We start from the raw sequence: 25,328 nt of genomic DNA on the forward strand, positions 1-25,328 counted from the left end.
AACAGCGAAATAGATGAGTAGGTTTATTCTTAGTAGACAGCTCGTGTTGTCTCTTGTCCATTTCCCTCCCACCACACCCCAAAAAAGAGTGGGTAGGAAGGGGAATTCAATCTCAAGACTTTACTTTGCAATGTGGTTCCAAATGCCTATCCACAGCATATACACATATTCCTTCACACTTGAAGGGAAAAATCCAGCTTACCACATTTGGGTGTTGTTACTTTTAGAATAAGCTTTCTATAAGAAGTTCTTCTATAAGAAGTATCACTCTGGACTCAAACCACACGGATGTCAATGAATGTGTTTTCCATTGTATAATCATTTAAAAATCACCTACGAATTAAAGCTTGACATGATACACTGAGAATTTAGGATCATTTTTCACCAGTCCCATGTTTTTGTGGTTGACTTCAAATGTTTGGTACAGATAACTGTAAGATGATATATTCCATGAGAAAAACATTCATGCTGGAATTATAAAATCACATTTGTGATTTAGCTCTTTTAAAAGTCTGTTTTTAACTTTTGTCCTCAGGAGCTACTTTCTTCTTGCTGTTCTGACCAGTGACCTTTTTCCTGTGACAATGAAAGGAAAGTTGAATTAGAAATTTTGGATATATGTACTTTCCAAAGCTCTACCAGTTTAATAAACATTTACTGAAACCGCTACAATCAAGTCTATGAGACATTAGGAACACAAAGCTATGTCTCTGCCCTTTAGAAAAACACATCCAACTAAGTGATACAGAAACACCACAATAAACTACATTACAACATGGCATAAAAGACAGATTCTGACCTAATAAAAAGAGTTCACACTGATTAAGTGCTAGACACTGTTACAAGTGCTTTATATGTATTAGCTCAGATCTTCTAACTTATGAAAAAGATTCTATTAGTATCCTCGTTGTACAGATGTGGAAAATGAGGTGGAGTGGTTGAGTACCTTGCAGATCATCACGCACTGATAATATTAGATATGAACTCCAATATTCTGATTTTAGAGTTTGGTGAATGGTGAATGCCATCAACCAACTCTTTTTTTTTTTGGATATTAAAATTAGTTTATTTTTCTACTTAACTTTTAATAAATGAGAAGAAACACAGTAGTCTGTCTAATAAAGAACATTTATAATACATAACAATCCATAAAGCCTCATGGTGAGCTAGGAACAGCTTTGGAAAACAACGCACAGTCAGAAACATACAAAAAGTTAGGTAAAATGTTGTAGCACTAAAGACATTTCATCTGCATCTGCATTTCATGAGATGATAACTGCATTTAACTGTGCCACATCTGGCCCAAAGGACACCCTGTGGCAGACACTAAACAACACAACATAGAAGCTTCATAAAGAATCACAGAATACACTGATATACTTCATTGTGCTGTTTCAAGGCAGAACCATAACATGGCAATTTGTATCAACCAACTCTTAACCCAAGAAAAAAACTTTTGAGAAAAGAATCAACATTTGCATACCACAATAGAGTAATGCCAATCAACTCACTTAATCCTTCACTAACAGAGGCAGAGTTATTATTTATATAACTATTTCCATTATATATATGGGTAAAGAGGCTTAAAGATGTGAAGTGATTTGTTCAAAATCACACAGGATGAGGTGATATTAGAGCCAGTTCTTCTTGCTCCAAATCCAGTCTCCTCCACCCTCTACTACACCAGGGTGAGTTTGCAGTGCCTGAAGTGAGGTCCACTAGGCAACAGGATTTAGGTTTATTACTCAGCAGGGAAGCGGGGTCTGAAGATATGGATTTAAGAGTAATCAGCACAGAGCTGAGGCCACAGGTGTGAGTAGGATCATTATAGCAACATCTGCAGTGGAAAGGTAAGCTGGTGTCAGATCAGCTCTTATGTGTATGCTATGTTAAGAAGTATGGTTTTTAAATGTGAAGAAAATAGACAGCCAGAGCATCTTAAGCAGGGGCTAGGGACAGATTTATATCAAGTGTCCTCAAAGTCTTAGTGCAGTCTTAAGTTTTAATAACTTCGGGCATAAAGGCTACGGACTTATAAAAATGAACAATTAAAATATAATGTAAAATATCAGTATTTTTTATTACAGTTCAACAGAGCCATGATCTCATGCTCTAGTTGATTTTCCGTCTTTGTACAAACTTTCCTCAGCTGCTAGTCAGTACCTGAAAGGATTGCGCTTTCAATGCGAGCTTTACGATCACCCAAGAATGAGGTTCTGATATACATGAAACAATTAAGAAATAGCTCATCGCAATAAAAAGTCTAGTGAGACAGATAAGGTGACAAAGCAGGGCAACCTCCTGTGACGATGCACTGATCTACTAATCCTCTACCAATCCACCCAGGAACTGTTGCCACAAAGAAGAAAAAAAAAAAATGCATTCAGTTCAGTTCAGTTCAGTCGCTCAGTCGTGTCCGACTCTTTGCGACCCCATGAATCACAGCATGCCAGGCATCCCTGTCCATCACCAACTCCTGGAGTTCACTCAAACTCATGTCCATCGAGTCGGTGGTGCCATCCAGCCATCTCATTCTCTGTCGTCCCCGTCTCCTCCCACCCCCAATCCCTCCCAGCATCAGACTCTTTTCCAGTGAGTCCGTCGCATGAGGTGGCCAAAGTATTGGAGTTTCAGCTTCAGCATCAGTCCTTAAGGCACAAAACTGATTAGGTACAAATTAGTTTTTCTAGTGATGTATTTTCGTTAAGATTGTAACATTTATTCCTCCCAAGTTATTAAAGCTTAAAACCACTAAACCCCTTGAGACACTCTTTATACGCCCTGTACTGGGGTTGAACATGACTTCCCACAATTAATCCAAATGTCAGGCTCTTTCACTCAGAAGGAAAGTGCAGGCCAGTTTTCTCACCTGGGTTCACTTTGTTCCTTCTACATGCCTAAATTTTACCTATCCCTAAAGATAATTCTACTTCTGTAAAACTTTTTGTAAATGACACCAATTCATAATGATTTTTCCTTCTCTAGCTTCTATTTTACTTAAAAATTATTTTCTAATTATTTTTTTCATGTATACTAATCTCCTTTCCCTAACTTCAGGAAAGGGGTCTCATTTCACACCCTTTGTACACCTTACTACATATTATGTATGCAGTACATATATAATACAGATATATGCAGTAAGGATAAAGATGGACAGTAAGTACTTGGTAAATGCCCACATTTTATATATGTTATATATTAACTGGCACTGACAGAATTTAAAGTGTCATTTTTCTTAAAAAATGGAAATAGTACTATGCAGAATATTTCAGTCTACCCCTACAAGATCATGGTTTCCTAGTAGTGATAGGCAAAAAAGGTAGTCCTGTGTACACTCTAAAAAAAAGAAAAAAACTGTACTTTGAAATCCTCAAAACATTAAGCTAAATGACTGAACTTATAGTTTACTCAAATTTATAGTTTATATATAAACAAATTTGTATATTTCATATAAATATGTAAATCATAAGTTTTATAATTTACACATAAATAAATTTATAATTTACTCAAATTATACTTTTCAGAGATGTTTCAACATGCTTCACTGTAAATCCTACTGAAATCATCTCCAGAATACGAAGCTTCAAGAAAGACCCCACTGACGTGAGGTGACAGTCCTAACAAGTGGCCTCAGTAGTGTGTCCCGAAGCAGGCTGCGTGGAGATAGTGGGTGCATGTGTCCTAAGTCGCTTCAGTCGTGTCCGACTCTTTGTGACCTCATGGACTGTAGCCCGCCAGGCTCCTCTGTCCATGGGATTCTCCAGGCAAGAACACTGGAGTGGGTTGCCATGGCCTCCTGCAGGGGATCTTCCCGACCCAGGGATTGAATCTGCGTCTCTTTAGTCTCCTGCCCTGGCAGGCAGGTCTTTTACCACTAGTGCTACCTGGGAAGTCCATGTGGAGATAGTGGACAGTGCAATTCTAATTCACAGTGAACTGAAATCATATTTCCAAAGATGGAAAAAAAATCATTAATATATTCAGACAAATTCCAAGAATGAATTAACCAAGTTTCCAAATCATTAGCAACCTCAGATGTATTACTTTTATTATATTCTATTATAGACTGTTGTTAATGTTTAGTCATTGAGTTGTGTCCAACCCTTTGCAACCCCATGGACTGTAGCCCCCCAGGCTCTTTTGTCCATGGAATTTTCCAGGCAAGAATCCTGGAGCAGGTTGCCATTTCCTTCTCCATAATGGACTGCAGACCTATCAAATTTTATTTCTAAAAATCTATCCTAAGGAAAAATAATGCCCATGTTATATGAATATGACAGAGTCAAACTAATTTTTACCATACACTTACCGTTTATCCTTAGCTTTTTCTAAAAAATATTTCGGAGTTGTACTAATGCTCTCCCTTTCCAAGGGCTTCTTAATCATCTTTTTCTTTTGTTTACTGGAAGTTACAAAGAGAAGAAAGAACTGAATTAAGTGCAACTTAATTTAGAGAGTTAAAACTAAAACTAGTTTTGGTTCTTGGTCACAAAATTTGTTTATCTACTTACTGGTTTACAGTGACAACACTGTATCCACTTTAATATACTAGTTTACCTAATAGTATTTAGAGTGGTAATCCAAAGAGATGAAATTCAACCAATTTTTAAAAAGGCACTGATTATGATTAAAATATGTAATGTGTCACTCTCATATCCTGCCAATAAGCACTAGAGCCTGATTCTGGCCGATTAACTACTTTTTATTAGCTTTAAGAATTAAAATCTAACCATATTTCACTCACATTTAATAATATTGAAAAAATCTGAGTATTTAAAATTTCAAGGATGAAAAACTGACAGGGAAAGAACACACAGTATTCACAAATATTTAAGAGGAAAGTTTTTACTTTAAAATGTTCTAAAATAGTAGTGTTGATAGAAATATAATGTACGAGTGTGAAAGTAAGAATGTACATGCAAAGAGAGAAAAACTCCCAAGTAAATTCAAGATTGTACCTTAGTAGTTTCTGGAAACCTTTTATGTATTCTGGGACAGGACATCCAGCCTGCTGGATAACATTGGCAACACTGAAAAAGGTACCGGTTAACATAAATTTGTATCTTGTCAAACTGTTATTCATGTACTTAGAGCCTCTGCACAACAGAAGAGGAACTAAGACCACACAAACAAGAAAGGAGTCCAGTAAAGTGTTCTGATGAATTATTACCAGAAGCAATCATATCGGACTACTGAGACGACAGTCTGCTGGGCTGAAATCAAGGTACTGATGAATAATTTTAATAGCAGCTGCTTCTACTCAACGTGTATCAAGCCCTAACCAGCACAGCCCGATCTTGGATGAAATGCTGAAGTCAGAGACACACTTAAAGTTTTTAAATCATAGGGCTTGGTCAACTCGAGCTTCTCATGTACAGTTACTTATTCAATCCTTAACAAGCTTTTGTAGTAAAAGTCATCATTATCCCCATTTCCCAAATGGAAAAGAAAACTGAAGGGCACACACTGATTTGGGGGGGTCATCAGAGTCACATGCTTAGAGCTGCTGAGGAGACCTCAGGTGAATCAAGGCTGCTGGAATATAGTCCCCTACGTATCACATGAAAATCTGCTCACGACAAAACCAAGGTTGACAGAGCCAAGGCTCAGATGGCACAAATCAAAACCTGTGCCACGATTGAGAAACAGGTCAATGTACAAACCACCTCGATCCACAGCTTGATTTCATTTGTTAAAAATATGAACTGCGGTCAGTTTTCATCAGCCTAAGATTTCTGTAGGCAGCCCAAGTGTAGGAAATATAACTCAGCTTTTACATTAACATCTACAATGATGGGCTAAATTAAGATGAGATTCTAAAAATATATCTATCATAGGTTACCCAGGCTTCAAGGGGCTACAACTGAACAATACTGGAGTGTGTTACTAAAACAGTTTTTCCTCTACGACAGGTGACCTGGGACTAAAGACATAAATGAATATTAAACGAATATTCTCTTGTGAATACTTCCAAAATCTAACAATGGAAGGACAAAAACAAAGCCTTTAGATCATTTTTCTTTCATGGCTAACATTTGGTTGACTAATACCATGACAGAATTTGGGACACAGCCATTTTGTAATTATCTATTAATTGTGTATAAGAATAATGAACCAATTTTGCCAACTTAATGCTAAGGTATTTCTCCTAACTTACCTTCTTAATAATGGTTTATCATCTTCAGTGAAAAATGTAACAGCTTTTCCTTTATGCCCAGCTCTCCCAGTTCGACCTAAGAGAAATCAGACCATTAAAAAACAAACAAAAAACCTCAGTTTTGAGGGGAATGGGACCTTCAAGATTCACATATACAAGTCACTGGACTTTTACAGGACTGAAAAAGAACACGCTGATGGGACTCTGGTAGACGTGCGAAGACAGATGAGTAGGGGGTGGGGACACATGACTCACCTATCCTGTGGATATATTCCACTGAGCTGGTTGGAAAGTCATAGTTGATAACCAAGTTCACACCTTTAAAATCGATCCCTCTGGCTAGCAAGGCTGTACAAATAAGAACCCAGATTTTTCCTGCTCTGAAGCTGTGGACTGTGTTATCTCTCTGGTTAACAGAACATACAACAAATATTTTAATACCACTCTGGGAATGGAAAACAAGTGCTTCATAAATGCCAGTACTTAATTGTTTTTTGTTATTGAAAGTTTACATTTGACTTTACCTGTTGCTGTGTTCTGTCTGCATGAATAACATCCACGTTAATACCTTCATATATGAGCTCATGAAAAAGTTCTTTAGCCCTTTCAATGGACTGAACAAAAACAAGAACAGGTGGATTGAAACCCTAAAAGAAAACACACATAACCCATAACTAAGAATATAACTGCATCGTTTACTAAGATTTTAATTCATTTCAATTTAGAAATTGCCAAATTTCTTAGACTTGTGGTCTAAGTCTGCCTCCATCTTCCTCAGCATCAATTCTCTACAGTGGGCTTTTCTTGCTCAACATCAACAGTACTCTCCATTTTGTTCATTCCAAAAATCTTGTATGATTAATCCCCCTTCACCTTCCTACAGCAATGGATGTCCACTCCTTGAAATAAACGTTTGCTTCTGTGCCTCAGAACATTTCTGTTCCTTCTTAAAATATAATAATTGTCACTTTAATCCATTATTTATCCTGATTGTGGGTATTCCCCAAAGCTTAGTCCCTGGTTCTCTGCTGCTGCTGCTGCTGCTAAGTCACTTTAGTCGTGTCCGACTCTGTGCGACCCCATAGATGGCAGCCCACCAGGCTTCCCCGTCCCTGGGATTCTCCAGGCAAGAACACTGGAGTGGGTTGCCATTTCCCTCTCCAATGTGTGAAAGTGAAAAGTGAAAGTGAAGTTGCTCAGTCATGTCTGACTTGTAGCGACCCCATGGACTGGTTCTCAGTTCTCTCAAAATAAGCTTTATCTTATCAAGTCAGACAAAATTTAAGTTATAACAACCAGCTCTAAGTAAATGATTTTTACATTTTGTATCATCAAACCCTGCTTCTCTCTCAAACCAGTTTTCTATATTTTCAACTGTCAGCATTAGGACTTGACTGTGTTATTATGGTCCACACATCCTTTCAGAATCTAATGAAAGATATGAAGCTGTCTAATAGGCAACCAGACATTCACACAATTTCAGAAGGTTCACAAAACTCAAGTTCATACATGGCTAAAAATCCTAGAGTATCAGTTCAGTTCAGTTCAGTCGCTCAGTCGTGTCCGACTCTCCACGACCTCATGAATCACAGCACGCCAGGCCTCCCTGTCCATCACCAACTCCCGGAGTTCACTCAAACTTATGTCCACAGAGTCGGCGATGCCATCCAGCCATCTCATTCTCGGTCGTCCCCTTCTCCTCCCGCCCCCAACCTTTCCCAGCATCAGAGTTTTTTCCCGTGAGTCAACTTGTCACATGAGGTGGCCAAAGTATTGCAGTTTCAGCTTTAGCATCATTCCTTCCGATGAACACCCAGGACTGATCTCCCTTAGAATGGACTGGATGGATCTCCTTGCAGTCCAAGGGACTCTCAAGAGTCTTCTCCAGCACCACAGTTCAAAAGCATCGATTCTTCGGCGATCAGCTTTCTTCACAGTCCAACTCTCACATCCATACATGACCACAGGAAAAACCATAGCCTTGACTAGACGGACCTTTGTTTGCAAAGTAATGTCTCTGCTTTTTAATATGCTGTCCAGGTTGGTCATAACTTTCCTTCCAAGGAGTAAGCGTCTTTTAATTTCATGGCTGCAATCAGCATCTGCAGTGATTCTGGAGCCCAAAAAAATAAAGTCTGACACTGTTTCCACTGTTTTTCCATCTATTTCCCATGAAGTGATGGGACCAGATGCCATGATCTTTGTTTTCTGAATGTTGAGCTTCAAGCCAACTTTTTCACTCTCCTCTTTCACTTTCATCAAGAGGCTTTTTAGTTCCTCCTCACTTTCTGCCATAAGGGTAGTGTCATCTGCATATCTGAGGTTATTGATATTTCTCCTGGCAATCTTGATTCCAGCTTGTGCTTCTTCCAGCCCAGCGTTCCTCATGATGTACTCTGCATATAAGTTAAATAAGCAAGGTGACAACATACAGCCTTGACGTACTCCTTTTCCTATTTGGAACCAGTCTGTTGTTCCATGTACAGTTCTGACTGTTGCTTCCTGACCTGCATACAGGTTTCTCAAGAGGCAGGTCAGGTGGTCTAGTATTCCCATCTCTTTCAGAATTTTCCAGTTTATTGTGACGTAAATATCTGTGAAAACCTTCCATTTCCTATTGCCAAGTGATATCATTACTGGCAAAACTAACAAATATAGCACAATGTGCCAAGCACTATTCTAAGTTCTATATTTTCACTAATTTAGTAATAAAACAAAAAAACCCACTCTAGAGGGGCCTACTCATATAAGGTCCCAGTTCTGCATGAAAGCAGCAGATTGGTAGGGGGAGATTTCGATATATAGGCATACTCTTGTTTTATTGCACTTTGCAGATAATGAGTTTTTCATAAATCAAAGGTTTCTGGCAACCCTATGTTCAAGCAAGTCTATTGACACTATGTTTTTCCCAACACCCTTTGCCTACTTCTTGTCTCTGTAGCACATTTTGGTAATTCTTACAATATTTCAACCTTTTTCATAATTATTATATGTGCCACGGTGAGCTGTGGTCAGTCCTCTTTGATGTTACTGACACACTGAAGGTGATGGTTAGCAAGTTTAGCAATGAAGTATTTTTAATTAAGGTGTATACATTGTTATTTTTCCCAGACATAATGCCATTGCACACGTGACTACAGCATAGTGTACATGTGACTTTCCTATGCACTGGGAAATCTCCCAAATTCCTGTGACTCACTTAATTGTGATACTGGCTTTACTGTGGTGATCTGGAACTGAACACCCAGTATCTCTGAGATCTGCCAGTTCACAGATGTGGAAAAAGGAGGCTTTCAGGGCATCAGCTAGGTCTTATCCCAGCCTACCCTGACCTGGGGACAGAAAACTTAACTTTATTCTAAGAGATGAGCCTCTTCTACTTGAAACGAGTTGCTCCAATGTGCTTCTTACTGATTTGCCACTGGATTACTAAACACGATGCAGGAAAATGTGCTCAGCCTCCCATTAGTAATACAAAGCTTGGTGAACTTCGCCAAAATTTGAAAATGCAGCCCAAATTTACCTTTTTAACAAGTTCTCTCATGGCCAGTAGTTTTCCAGTCTCTGAACCAACAAAGAGAAGCTCTTGTTCTACCGTCTCTACTGCAGAATTCCTGAGAAGAAAAACATACCCTGCAGTTTGTGAGAGCCAATCTTGGTTTTCCCCGTAAGTTTTAAATAAATGAAAACATTTACACACAACGGCAACAGAATGACTTTTCCCATTATCAATATAAGTACCTAATCATTTATATTTTAAAGACAACATTTTCTGAAATTCACTTTTACCTAGAGAATAATTGCTTTACAATGTTGTGCTGTGTTCTGCCATTTAATAACGTGAATCAGTCAGAAGTATACATATGTCCCCTCCCTCCCTATCCTACCCCTCTCGGTTGTCACACAGCTCCCTGTGTTATACCCAAGTTTTTTAGTTCAAGTACAGTTGATTTACAATGTTGTGTTAATCTCTGGTGATTCAGTTTCATATATATATATAATGGAAAAGAATCTGAAGAAGTCTGTGTATGACACACACACTTCTTCAAATTCTTTTCCATTACAGGTAATTATATGTGGTTAATGTATTTTACCTTTAGAAGTTTGCATCTGCTAATCCTAAACTCCTACTTTATCCCTCCCCCCAATTTCCTCTTTGGTATTCATAAGTTTGTTTTCTAAGTCCATAAGTCTGTTTCTGTTTTGTAAAGAAGTTCATTTGTATCATTTTCAGATTCTACACATAAGCAATATCATATTTATCTTACTCTGACTTAGTGTAATCTCTAGGGCCATCCACGTTGCTGCAAATGGCATTATTTCATTCTTTTTTGTGGCTGAGTAACATTCCACTGTGTATGTGTGTATATGTGTGTATGTGTGTATACACACACATCACATCTTTATCCATTTATCTGTCAGTGGACATTGAGACTGTTTCCACATCTCAGCTGTTAAAAATAGTGCTGATATGAACACTGGGGTGCATGTAGCTTGTCAAATTAGTTTCTTCTGGATGTATGCCCAGGAGTAAGACTGATGTATCATATGGCAACTCTATTTTTAATTTTTTAAGAACTCTCCATACTGTTCTCCATAGTGGCTGCACCAATTTATATTCCCACCAACAGTGGAGGAGAGTTCCCTTTCCTCTACACTCTCTCCAGCGTTTATTCTTTGTAGCCTTTTTGATGATGGCCATTTTGACTGGTGTGAGGTGGTACCTCATTGTAGTTTTCATTTGCATTTCTCTAATAATTAGTGACGTTGAGCATCTTCTCATGTGCCTATTGGCCATCTGGATGCCTTCTTCAGAGAAATGTCTATTTAAGTCTTTAAATGTTCTGTTCTGATGATAAAAATGTTATTTCAGTTAAAAAAATTAAGATATAAACAACAAATTGCCCACAATTCTACCATTTTAGGATAAATTCTGATACTTTGCTATGTTCCAGTCACATATTTTCATGTTTCCAATTACTTTCAAAATCCTTCTAAAAGTAAAATTATTGGGTAAAATGAGAACATTTTAAAGGTTGCTTCATATGGCTAAATTTTTTTCATAATGATAGCAAAGGTATATTTAAAAACAGATAGTTGGGAGTGAGGTATATTAAGGCTTTATTAACACTCTATAAGCCACTGTAATATACTACACTATGTATAAATACTTCTTCCATTCTGTTATCTCCTTCATAATTATATTTATGCTTTTCTTTTTATACACAGGAGTTTTAAGTTGGAAGTAGATAGGGTATTCTTTATTATTTCATTTGGCTTTTTACTTAACGTGGTATTACAAGCACTTTTTCATACAGCTACAATCTTCACTTTTACTACTTCATTTCCATTCTCCTGGCAACAATACTGGAGTACATAGTCATTCCCTTCTCCAGGGAATCTTCCCAACCCAGCAACTGAACAGAGGTCTCCTGCACTGCAGGCAAATTCTTTACTGTCTGAGCCACCAGGGAAGCTCCATACCATTTCATGGGTTGCACTATAGTATATCAAGGGGCAGTATTATAATTTCATAAAACTTTTTTCCTACCATTTAGCATAAATGCACCCCAAAATATTTTTAAAAAGGAATTATAAATCAAGTGGCTCAGTAACATCAGCTTCCTTCTCTCAGCCCTACTGAGTTAAGCCATCAAAGAGATTAAATCCTCTGGGGGGCCACAGAGCTCATGGTCATACTTGACAGTAATAACTACATGACAATATGAGAATATCCCTTTAGATTATTCTAACTCAGACTATCCTTAATCAATCTTGACTTTAAAGAATATGTTTCTTTTAGTAAAACTCTTTTTATTAATCTTAGGCCACACAACCTGTCTCTTTTAGTCTAAAATAATGACTTGTATGTTTTGTTTTTTTTTACATCAGTGGGATAACAAGGAAGAAGAATTACCTTGCTCCAATGGATACAGTAATGACATTGTCCAAGTTCAGTTTGCACCACTGTTCAACATCATAGGCAAAAGTTGCGCTGAACATAGCTCTCTTCACCTTGTGTGATGTACAGGCCAAGAAAATGGAAGCCAGCTGGTCTCTGAACCCAGTTTTGCCATCTTCAAACAGTTTATCTGATTCATCTACTACCAGCCATTCAACACTAAGAAACAACAACAACAAACATCTGTGGTTTATTGAACTGAAAGATCCAGGACACATCACTAAACTGTGGGAACACATGAAGAAGTCAAACCACAATGACACTTCTCAGATCTATATATTGTACCAAAAAAGGTACAAGAAAAATAAGCAATAAAAAGGTAAAACAACATCAACATAAATTAATGTATCTACTCCATTAGACCCAAAGGATATGAAGTTCCACTGGCAATGTCAGAACCTCACATAAACCACTGCTGAAAGATGTGAAAATTTCTAGGGGAACTCTGTACTAATTGCTTATCAGAATCTGTTAACTTCATTCCAGACCAGATAGCTACTTTTTTCTCAGCACCAACAGTGACTGAAAGCTGGCAGACAGTAAGCTCCAAAGGGCAATAATACAAATATGATACTACAGTTGAGGACAAAATATAATCAACTTAATGAAAAACAAACATAAAAGACATTATTAAAGTAATGTACCTTGTTAAGTCTATTCCTGGAGGATCTTGTTTTAATAAATAGATTAGTCGATTTGGAGTAGTCACAAGGATATCTGTAAGCAAAAACAAATGGTACAAATTGCAAAACATTCATCCCTCTTGAACTAGGGGACTAAGCCCCCTGCATTTCAGTTAATAACCTCAAGTGGGGAGAAGTGCTGATATGCACTATACCAATAACACAACAAACTAATGTACATATTTTTTTAATTCATTATAGCATAAACTACTAAATCCTTACTCTTTTACTTGACCTGCCTGGATCACAGTAAACTGCGGAAAATTCTGAAAGAGATGGGAATACCAGACCACCTGACCTGCCTCTTGAGAAACCTGTATGCAGGTCAGGAAGCAACAGTTAGAACTGGACATGGAACAACAGACTGCTTCCAAATAGGAAAAGGAGTTTATGTCAAGGCTGTATATTGTCACCGGCTTATTTAACTTATATGCAGAGTACATCACGAGAAATGCTGGGCTGGAAGAAGCACAAGCTGGAATCAAGATTGCTGGGAGAAATATCAATAACCTCAGATATGCAGATGACACCACCTTATGGCAGAAAGTGAAGAGGAACTAAAAAGCCTCTTGATGAAAGTGAAAGAGGAGAGTGAAAAAGTTGGCTTAAAGCTCAACATTCAGAAAACCAAGATCATGGCATCCGGTCCCATCACTGCATGGGAAATAGATAGGCAAACAGTGGAAGCAGTGGCCGACTTTATTTTTTGGGGCTCCAAAATCACTGCGGGTGGTGATTGCAGTCATGAAATTAAAAGACGTTTACTCCTTGGAAGGAAAGTTATGACCAACCTGCATAGCATATTAAAAAGCAGAGACACTACTTTGTCAACAAAGGTCTGTCTAGTCAAAGCTATGGTTTTTCAAGTAGTCGTGTATGAATGTGAGAGCTGGACTATAAAGAAAGCTGAGTGCTGAAGAATTGATGCTTTTGAACTGTGGTGTTGGAGAAGACTCTTGAGAGTCCCCTGGACTGCAAGGAGATCCAACCAGTCCATCCTAAAGGAGATCAGTCCTGGGTGTTCACTGGAAGGACTGATGTTGAAGCTGAAACTCCAATACTTCGGCCACCTGATGCAAAGAGCTGACTCATTTGAAAAGACCACGATGCCGGCAAAGGAAGAGATTGAGGGCAGGAAGAGAAGGGGACAACAGATGATGAGATGGTTAGATGGCATCACCGACTCAATGGACATGAGTTTGGGTAAAGTCCAGGAGTTGGTGATGGACAGGGAGGTCTGGCATGCTGCAGTCCATGGGGTTGCAGAGAGCTGGACACAACTGAGCGAATGAACTGAATTTGGCCTCTAAGAGGCAAGAATACAATCATCCAACAGTCTGCTTTCCAAACATTCGTTTGTTTTTCAGGAATATACTTTCCTTAAATGGAACTTTATTCAGAAGCTCAAGATAAAAACCAAGTAAAAGAGTTTCTCTGGTGGACATTAAGAGCAGGGATGTAAGCCAGTCTTATCTGCAGAATATCTCCATGGCAGGTTAATAACCAATAGAATAAAGCAGGGATTCTCAGCCTCAGTACTACAGACATTTTGGTTCAGACAACTCCTTGTTGTAGGAGGCTGTTCTGTGCACTGCAGGATGTGTAATAGTATCTCTGGCTTCTATCCCTCTAATAGTAGCACCTCTCCCCAGCTGTGACAAAATATCTCCATATATTGCCAAATATCCCTGGGGTGGAGGATGAGGTGGAGAACCCCTGGTATATATTTATGTAACTACTGGGTGAGAGGAGATTTCCTTCAGCTTTTCTAAAAATCAAACTAACTACACTTCAAGAAATTTTAGGTGGCAATTAGGATATTTGTAATTTCTAAACCCCTTACATTTCAAGCATGAACTGAACTGAATTTACAACTTCCATCCTCTTGAATGCATGCTCAGTTGTGTCAGACTCTGTGACCCCATGGAGCCTGCCAGGCTCCTCTGTCAATGGAATTTTCCAGATAAGAATACTGGAGTCAGTTGCCATTTCCTCCTCCAGGGGATCTTCCCCACCCAGGGATTGAACCAGAGTCTCTTGCACTGGCAGGTGGATTCTTTACAATTGGTGTCACCTAGTAATCCCTTACCAAATTTCTTAGCTGATTTAGGTCCAAATTTCTTGGCTGCAACTGCTGCTTTGTTGATCATGTGTATCCTGAATCCTGTTCCCTCGGACAGTTTTACTAACTCTCGGTGAATCTAAAACAGAAATAAAAACATCAGCTGCTGAAATACTTGGATAAGATGTATAGTCACTTTTTTAGAATTTATAAAATAAATCTAGTTTCAACCCATGAATACCTGAAATTAAGCTTATGGTAATCTGTAGATTAACTTGGAATCCTGGCATTTTGGAACTTCAATGCCAAATAAGATTCAGTAGTGTTTTCAGGTCTAGTAAACCAGTTCCAAGAGATAAAATAAAAACTCTTCAACTCTGAATTGTTTTTAAGAATAAAGTACCGTTTCAAAATGATTTCATACTTGGCATGTGTTTACATTAAGCGCACAGAGAGAGTCGAATGGATCACTGTACAGTTTTACTTTCTCAAAAACTGAGGTGAGGTTTCCTTTTTTCTAGGTGAGAAAAAAAAAGTTTTAAAGAGGAACTATATATTACAGTGGAGAAGGAAATGGCAACCCACTCCAGTACTCTTGCCTGGAAAATCCCATGGAGAAAGATGCCTGGTAGACGACAGTCCAAGGGATTACAAAGAGTCGAACACAACTGAGCGACTTAACTTTCTTTCTATATATTACAGACCACTTCCCACTACTGTCTGTGGCTCAGACAGTAAAGAATCTGCCTGCAATGCAGATGACCCAGGTTTGATCCCTGGGTAGGGAAGACCACCTGGAAAAGGGAATGACAACCCACTCCAGGATTCTTGCCTGGAGAATCCATGGACAGAGGAGCCTGGTAGGCTACAGTCCATGGACTTGCAGAGTTGGACTCGACTAAGCAACTAACACTTGATCTTGCCCAAAAGGCCAAGAAGCGATCAACTAAGCAACTAACACATATATTATAGTAGCCTTCCAACTACAAGGATCTTACAGCATATACCAAAGTATAAATGCTAAGATCATCATATTTTAGAAAACTGTAAGACTTTATGCAGTAAGATACTAAGAAGTAAGCTTTGTACACAACACCTGACCATGACAAAGACACGGGCCTTATTCTTCTGGACCTTTCTATTACCCTCAAATAAGGAAGATGACTGGCAAACACAAACACATACTCTTCAGAAACTACAGGTTATACCTGGCTGGCAAGTTCTCGTGTTGGTGATATAACCAGGGCTCTGAAGCCTTTATTTGTGGGTTGTTTCAGCTGCATTAAAATAGGAATGCTAAAAGCCAAAGTCTTTCCAGATCCAGTAGGAGCAGAAGCCAGCAGTTCTCGACCCTAAAAACAGAGTATATTTAGTATAAGGAAGAAGTATTTTTCAGTGCCAGTCAAATAATGCTACCAGCCATAAAAATAAAATTATACACAGCAAGTCCAGATACTCATATTCTCATCATTCTTCTAACTTCTCCCATATTTGCTTTTCTAACATCACCCATCTCTGCTACCACCACCCCAATGGAGTTTCTGAGCATTATCACTAAAGTTAATTTGAACTGGGTAAAGAAAGTAGATAACTAAAATCCAAAGATAATTCACAACTATATTCCTATTATTACAATTTTCCTTTTCCCTAATCCTCCCTATCAAAGTTAAATCAGAAAACCAACTTTGGTCCTGATATCTGTATTGCTCCATCCTTACGGAAAATTTTAATAAATAACAGAAGGACTAAATGTAAAATAAAAAGTGGTGATAACACGAGTGACAGTCATTTATAGGTGACAATCTTCAAAAAGTCACTGTGCTTCTTAAAGCTTTATGCTAAGGTCACTACAGAAACAACATTTTAATGAAAATTAAAAGCAAATTTGCTATAATGTCAGTCAAAAAAATTCTTCAAATATATTCTTATTTCAGTTCCCAAAGAAAATGAAAAGGATTAATATAGATGAGGAGGGAGGGAACTCATACCCTTTGGCTACTGGAACTGGGAAGGCTGTCTTGGTTATGTGGGGAGAAAAAGTCAGCTCTATTACAAAAAGAAACCTCAGAAAAACTTAATTTCCAAAAATCTAAGTTAACTCCTACCTCTGTCAACAGTGCATAAACAAATCACGGTATACGCATAGAAGAGAATACTACTCAGCATATCATATATTAGTAACAAATTGATATATGCAACATGTAGGAATCTCAAAAAAGTTCATAGAGTGAAAGAAAGAAACCAAAAATAAAAGAATACATAATGAATGATTCCATTTATACGAATTCTATAATATATGGCAATAAGAACCAGAACAGGGCTCCCCTGCTGGCTAGTGGTATAGAATCCACCTGGAATGTAGGAGACATGGGTTGGATCCCTGGGTTGGGAAGATCCCCTGAAGAAGGAAATGGCAACCCAATTCAGTATTCTTGTCTGAGAAATCCCATGGACAGAGGAGCCTGGTGGGCTACAGTCGATGGGGTTGCAGAGTCAGACACAACTGAGAGATTAAACAACACAAAGAACCAGAAGAGTGCTCACCTCTGGGTGAGGGTGGGGTGGTGACTGAATGGGAAAGGTATGAAACTGTTGAAATTCACTAAACTGTGCACTTAACATCTATGTATTTTTTCAGTACTTAAATATAGCTCAATAATAAAAGGTACTGGGATATGGGAATTCCCTGGCAGTCCAGTGATTAGGACTCTGTGCTTTCACTGCTGAGGGTGTGGGTACAATCCCTGGTTGGAGAACTAAGATCCCACAAGCTGCACGGTGTGGCCAAAATCTTTTAAAGTACTGGGATTAAAAACAAAGTCAGGTTATATACAAGAATTCAGTACTTCTGAAATATTCTTGGATATTATAAACCACATCAATGATGGATAAACAGAACATAGTTTCTATCTTCAGAAGATGAACACTTTTAGTTAAATGGAAAATATAAGTGCAGTTAGTGCAAATACACACTATATAAAGTGTAAGGTAAATGTTGCAAGAAAAAGAAAACACACGGAGAATTGGGTGTTAGGAGAAAGAGTGCTGGTAAAGGAAAAAGATCACATCAAGCAGTAGTGATCAAGACAAATTTTATGGAGGCACAGGCATTAGAGATGGAGTTTAGAGCATGGCAAGGATTTCAACAAGGCAGAAGGGACGATCTCAAAGAGGAAAGAAAATGAAGAGGCCTTCACACTCACATGCAGCATAACTGGAATGGCTTGCATTTGGATTGGTGTAGGTATCTGGAAGCCTGCATCTAGAATGTTCTGAAGCAGTCGAGAATTGATTTTATATTCCTGGTCAAGTTGCTGAAATGTAGCAATTGGGTCAGGAAGATCAGTTCCTTGGACATGAATTTTATGTTTATTCCGGAAGAAGTTTAGCTGAAAAGTAAAATAAAGGGATTTGGTAAAATACATTGCCAGACGTTGTAAAGCAATAATAAGTTTCTGAAATAAGCTTTAGTAGCATATGAAGCTTTCGACTTAAATTCCAGGCCCTAAAAGCGATATATTAGGTACAACTTCCGCCCTTTCATAGAAGGATGACCTTCCTAACAATGAAACCTATTTGTCTACACTTTCCACATTTAATGTGTCAATGCCATGAATAACATTATTCATATTCATGTGCTACTGTCACAGTCACAGTCTTATATAAACCGCTACAAGACAGGCACCAAGTCCGTCTGTTTGCTTCATGTGGCACTTAGCATACAAGTGCCAATGCTTAACGATCTACCCTAAACTCATTAAGACTGAATGCCACTAGAAGCGGAGAAGGCAACGGCAAGCCACCCCAGTACTCTTGCCTAGAAAATCCCATGGACGGAGGAGCCTGGTAGGCTGCAGTCCATGCGGTCGCTACGAGTCAGACATGACTGAGCGACTTCACTTTCCCTTTTCACTTTCACACATTGGAGAAGGAAATGGCAACCCACTCCAGTGTTCTTGCCTGGAGAATCCCAGGGACGGGGGAGCCTGATGGGCTGCCGTCTATGGGGTCACACGGAGTCGGACACGACTGAAGTGACTTAGCAGCAGCAGCAGCAGCCACTAGAAGACTCAAGTGATGTTGATTTTTTTTTTGGTTTTCCCACTCTCTGATCCAGACAGCCAAATTCTGGATTCAGGATTACTAAATGAGCTGAACAATACTCCATCTACAACATGGCAGGAGTGCAGCAAACTAGACAATGGCATATTTGTTGTCTCTTCTGAATTCCACTTCTCCTAGTCCCAAGTTACAAAAAAGGTTTCTTAAGAATTCCAACTCTCAAATCCCTGTCACATGAAATTCTTCAAAACCAGTGAGTTTAACATAAAGGATAAAGTGGGCCAATTTTATGTTTATCAAAGGGAAATAAGAAATCAAAAAATTTAATTCTAAACCCATTATCAAATTTGAGCCTGTTTAAGTTTCAAGATTCCAAGATACTTTCAAAAATTTTACACTTTAAAAATCTCAGCCACAGCACAGAGGCTACTTTAGGTTTTCATTAAAGTAAAATCTAGACTACTATAATAACCTTCTATCTTAACAAAATCATACTTTGATGAACAAAAAAACCCAAGCACAGTGAAAAAGGCACAAAGCCAGAAAAACAATTAGGATGAAGATATTTTTCTCACCTTTTCTTTTCTTAGCTGCTCTAACTTTCCTGAAGTTAGTTTATTTTCTCTTTTAACGTTTTTATCTTCAATCTTTGCTTCCACAGATGATACCCACTGTATAGTAGAAACTTCTTCTTCAGAAGTAATTTCTAAAATATATTTTTTAAAAAATTAAAAGATTTTAATTGCAACATTCCTAGGTGGCACAAACAGGCCATACCTTCACACTGAAAGAAAAAGTAACAGTGGATACAACTAGATAGTTTCAGTAACTGGCCTAGCTGACTTTGAAGTTTACGTGGGAAAATAAATACGCAATAGCTAAAAAATTCAAAGAACAGTAATTAGTAGAGACTACTTCTGGAATTTCTTTTAAATTTTTTTCAACTTCACTGAGGCACAACAGACACAGTAAACTGCATATATTTAAAGTATGCCTTTGAGGAGTTTTGACATAGGTATATACCTGTTGGACTTCCCTGGTGGCTCCGTGGCAAAGAATCCACCTGCAATGCAGTAGACATGGGTTTGATCCCTGACCTGAGAAGATCCCCTGGCGAAGGAAATGGCAACCCACTCCAGTATTCTTGCCTGGGAAATCCCCTGGACAGAGGAGCTTGGCAGACTACAGTCCATGGGGTTGCAAAAGAGCTGGACGTGACTGAGTGACTAAACAACAGCACAATACACCTGTTAAACCATCAACACATTTAAGGCCATTTCATCAGTTCCCAAAATTCCCTGTAGCCCCTTATAATGCATTACTCCATTCCTAGGCAACAACCTGTTTTCTCTCATTGTTGATTAATTAACTTTATTTTTTCCCGGAATCTTATATAAATGGAATCATATAGTATGTACTAAATTTAGTCTGGTTCCTTTCACTTAGTATAGTTATCCTGAGATTCATCCATTCAATCTATGTTGGAGCATGTATCAATAATTTTAAACGTTTTATTTACAGCGAGTATCCCATTGTATGGATATACAATCTGTCTAGCCTCCACTGTCCAGGGACATTTGGGTCATTTCATATTTTTGGGTATTACAAACAAAGCTGCTATGAACACAAGTATACAAGTCTTTGTGAGAACACAGGTTTTCCTTTCTGTTGGGTAAATTCCAGGAGCAGAACAGGTGGATCACATGGTAAGTGTATGTTTATTATTATTATTTTTTAATTCTTCTCAATTTCTATCAAAAAAGCCTACTAGAATTTTAATTAGATTTGCACTGATCCTATAGCTCATTTTAGGGAGACAGTATCCAGTTGCTCAATCAACAAACATGGTATGCCACACTACTATACTGGGATTTATAACACAGTATTAGTCGCTCAGTTGTGTCCAACTCTTTGCGACCCCATGGATTCTGGTAACCCAGGCTCCTCTGTCTATGGGACTTTCCAGGCAAGAATACTGGAGTGGATTGCCATTCCCTTCTCCAGGGGATCTTCCCAACCCAGGGACTGAACCCAGGTCTCCTGAATTGCAGGCAGATTCTTTACTGTCTTAGCCACCAGGGAAGCCCATTTATAACATAAGGCCACGTTAACTAAAACAAGCTTGTACTGGTGTATGACTAAAGAATCAGAAGTAAATGAAATAGAACAGAACCCAAAGACCCAAATATATTTGGGAAATAAGTTACAATAAAAGCTGTATCTGAATCCAATGGGGAGAAGATGGATTATCAATGTATTAAAACAATCGGCTAGCCATCTGGAAAAAAAATTAAATTAGTTCCTTATTTACTCCTTACACCAAATAAAATCTCAGAGGGCCAAAGATTTCTATATAACAAAGTGAAACTACAAATAAGAAAGTATGGGAGAATTTTTTTAAAAATTAAGTTTAATGCTTAGGGCACAAAAGCAAAAACAAATTATAAAGGAAAAGATACATTTAACACATAAAATGGCAAAAATAAATAAGATTATAACAGGAAAAACTAGAAAACATGTGTAAACACAGTATGCTAGACTAGAGCTAATTTCCCTAACAAATTAAGAAGAAACATGAATAGTATAATAGAAAAAAGGTGCAATACTACATGAGGAGGCAAATTATAATCATAGAAAAAGAAAACTCTCATACACTGCTGGTGGGCATCACCAACTGGAATGACTTTTTAAAAAAATTATGCTCACTTTTATGAGAAGACAGTTGGTATTAAAAGACCTGAATCATTACTAATCCATAAGACCTTGAATTCTCCAATTAAAACTCTTTATGTCTATCTGCACTTGCTACTAAACGATTACAGGACATATCTATGTGTTTCTGGTTGCCCAATATTTGAATCTTTTTCCTAAGCTGGTGTCAGATTTTTTTAGAATTCATCTTGATGGAAGGCTTTATATTAAACTTCCGTGTACCCAGGAAAGTAAAATGACTTTTATTGCAACACTGTCACCGAAACTGTGGAAACAAAGTAAATGTTCCTAACACAGAAACTTGCCAAATCAATTTATGGAATATTCCCTACAATATATAACAGGATACTATGCTATGGTTCAATGAACAAAGCAGTAGACTTCCTAATGATACCATGTTTCTGGTGGACAATTCCTAAATATCTAAATTTAAAATAAGTTTATCTGTTAACTATGATATCCCACTTTTAAGAATTTATCAAAGAGATATACCCACACATACACACAAAGTATAATAACATTTACTACAACACTGTAAAAGCAAAAGTGGAGAAACAAGTTAAAGGCCCACCACTTAGGAACTTGTTAAATCAATAATGGAATGTATAAGGCGATATGACGCTGTATTAAAATGAACAAGGCATCTTTGCATTTGTGCTTTTTTAATAAAAATACTTTTAACTGTAAAAAAAAAAAAAATGAACAAGGCAGAGCATTTCCTACTCATTCATAACAAATTCCAAGATACAGTTTTTTTATAAAAGGGGTAGAGGGAAGGAAGTTTCAGAAGAGAACAGCATGTAGAGTATGCAATCACTTGTTTTTTTTAAAGGGAGGTATAAATATATATCAATAGACTATCTCTACAAAAATATCTAAGAAACTGATGAACAGAGGTTGCCTCTGGAGAAACAGCAGACTAGAGAGAAAACTTGAGAAGAAAATATACTTTTCACCATTGTATAACTTTTAAAAATCATGTGTAAGTATTTACTTTACCAAAAAGGTAAAATGAATAGGAAACTTAATAGATGAACAAGGAAAAAGACAAATACCCCTATAGTTGAGTAATAAAAAAAAAATTGTGAAAAATAGCCAACAAGTACAAACAAGTCACAAAACTTGAAATGTAGATATCCAGTAAAGCCTATGAAAAGATGTTCAATCTCACCAGTTATCAAGAAAAACAGTTTCACTCATTAGATTGGGGAGAAAAAAAAAAAAGACCAACAGTATCCAACATTGCCATGGCTGGAGGAAGTCATTTTGCAGTTATCTGTTCAAAGGAAGAAGTGCAGGTGCCCTTTCGCCCACTGAATCCACTTTGGGGATGCTAATTACAGAAATAACAGCACCTGTATAAAAAGGTATGTTTACAAGTATCTTTACTGTAACAATATTTGTAATCACAAATACCCTGAAACGACTTGACTGCTATCAAAGGACAAACAGCCATATATTGTCTGACATGTAACTATAAGCTTGTACAATTTCTGTAAATGAAAAAAAGTTAAAGACAAAAACCATAAATCAAGCCCTAACCTGAAGTCATCTTCTTCTTCTTTTTCCTGTTCTGCTCCTTCTTCCTTTCAATTTGGCTCTCTTCTTTTTTCTCTTCATCTGGTAGCTCCTGATGAGTTCTTAATGCCCCACAATCACCTGGGACAGACTTTTTGTTTCCAAAAAAGTCCAGTCCTTGTAGCACCTCCGAGGAATCAAAGTCACACTTCCTTTTTCCTATCTAAAACCCAAAAAATTTTAAATGAAATCTATGGACAGATTTGGCATTGTTATCACTCTAGCAGCATTGCCAGGAAGGATGTGGGTACAATGACTCCCGATCTTTTTTGTCTTTCACCAAATATCTGTTGAGCTGACAAGAGTTTGGGCAAATGGAATCCAAGATGATACCTTTTCTGACCTTACAACAGTAATAATAATAATCATAATAGCAACTAACACTTATAAGCCTAACACTTATGCTTAACCTGTGTAACAATAACACTGCATAATCAGGCAGATTTCTAACCATGTTTAGAAACATTAAATTCCTCCTTCCTTCAACAACCCTAACAAGGTAACAAGGTAAACAGCAATATTGCAGATGAGAAAAATCGAGGCATTAACAGGTTAAGTAACTTTACCAAGGTCTCAAAACTGGTAACTGGTAGGCCCAGGATTTGAACTTAAATAATCTGGTTCCAGGGGCTTCCCTGGTGGCTCAGAGGTTAAAGCATCTGCCCCCAATGAGGGAGACCCGGGTTCGATTCCTGGGTCGGGAAGATCCCCTGGAGAAGGAGATGGTAACCCACTCCAGTATTCTTGCCTGGAGAATCCCATGGACGGAGAGGCCTGGTAGGCTACGCAAAGACTCGCAAAGAGTCGGACACGACTGAGCGACGGAACGGAACGGAATCTGGTTCCAAAGCTGAAACTCCAATACTTTGGCCACCTCATGCGACCAGCTGACTCACTGGAAAAGACTCTGATGCTGGGAAGGATTGGGGGCAGGAGGAGAAGGGGACGACAGAGAATGAGATGGCTGGATGGCATCACCGACTTGATGGACGTGAGTTTGAGTGAACTCCGGGATTTGGTGATGGACAGGGAAGCCTGGCGTGCTGTGATTTATGGCGTCGCAAAGAATCGGACACGACTGAGCGACTGAACTGAATCTGGTTCCAGAGTTCAAACTCTTAACAACTACATTACATCGTCAGAGAAAGAAAAAACAGAGGTGTGGCACACACACAAAAATGTCTCCAGTCCGAATACCAAAGTTGATATTCAAGATTTTTCACAACTGGGCCCCAACTTCTCTCGATTTATCACTCACCACTTTCCCTCTGTAAGAGCGCCCATTTCAAATCGTTCTTCTCACTACTTAATACGCCGTGAAGTAGCGGGAAAAATAAAAACAACCATGCCCACGCAAGCCAAGACAAACCCGGGAAGACCACCGTGAAATAATCTGTTCTCTCTGGGGTTGTTGCTGTTTTCAAATCATTTTCCATCAGTTTCGGAGAAAAGATAGTTTTTGAAAGTAAGATTCTAACGGTGCTTTCAATAAACTCAGAAGAGCGGCCAGGGAGGTGGAGTGGAGGTGAAACGTTTCCTTGCTAGACCCAACCAAGCCTACAGAAGGACAGGTAAACGGTTTATTCAGAAGGCTGCGGTAACCTCAGAGGGAAAATGCCCCACAACCAGGCCATGGGGTCTCTGAGTGCGGGCTCCCCCAGCAGTCGGCAATTTCTCCGGCTCCCACCCCTTCTCAGTTACTCGCGCTTCTGCCCACAATACCTGGAATCGAGCTGCGTCCGCCGAGAAGCGTCTCAAGTCGAATTTGGCCCCCGCACCGAGCCGGCGAAACAGATCATGAGCATCCATCTTTACCCAGAAAGCTCCGCGGTTTCACAGCGCCTGCGCAGAGGACTTCCTCCCCCAGAAGGCCTAGGGCGGGCGGAAGTGGCTCGGGGAGAGGGCGGGGCCTCCTGGCTGTGAGACGTTGGCGGGTTTACCGACTTACGGTCTGTCATTATTTGTTTGATTAAAAAAATATTTATCCAAATCTTATGCCAGACACTCACTGTTCTGTACTTTAGAGATAGTTTGGTAAACAACCACGAATCTCACCTCAGGAAACTTACATTTTAGTGGTGATAGAAGATGTTAACAAACAAGCAGAATAAT

General features: G+C 38.5%; 1 protein-coding gene across 1 annotated transcript; it reads right to left on the reverse strand.

Annotated features, from left to right (window-relative positions):
- On the reverse strand, positions 1-25,047 carry DDX52 (DExD-box helicase 52). The gene is made up of 15 exons (XM_055400739.2): positions 24,939-25,047; positions 23,181-23,379; positions 19,502-19,632; positions 18,068-18,253; positions 16,073-16,216; positions 14,892-15,003; positions 12,764-12,836; positions 12,075-12,278; positions 9,681-9,771; positions 6,682-6,804; positions 6,413-6,563; positions 6,158-6,233; positions 4,959-5,030; positions 4,310-4,402; positions 1-576 (listed from the first exon to the last, which is right to left on the reverse strand). The coding sequence occupies exons 1-15, from the start codon at positions 25,023-25,025 to the stop codon at positions 519-521; spliced, it is 1,800 nt and encodes a 599-aa protein (XP_055256714.2). The 5' UTR covers positions 25,026-25,047; the 3' UTR covers positions 1-518.
- Positions 25,048-25,328: the final 281 nt, after the last annotated feature.

Source organism: Moschus berezovskii, chromosome 20 (assembly GCF_049115385.1).
Source record: "Moschus berezovskii isolate FMDL1 chromosome 20, NW_MosBer_1.0, whole genome shotgun sequence".
NCBI lineage: Eukaryota > Metazoa > Chordata > Mammalia > Artiodactyla > Moschidae > Moschus > Moschus berezovskii.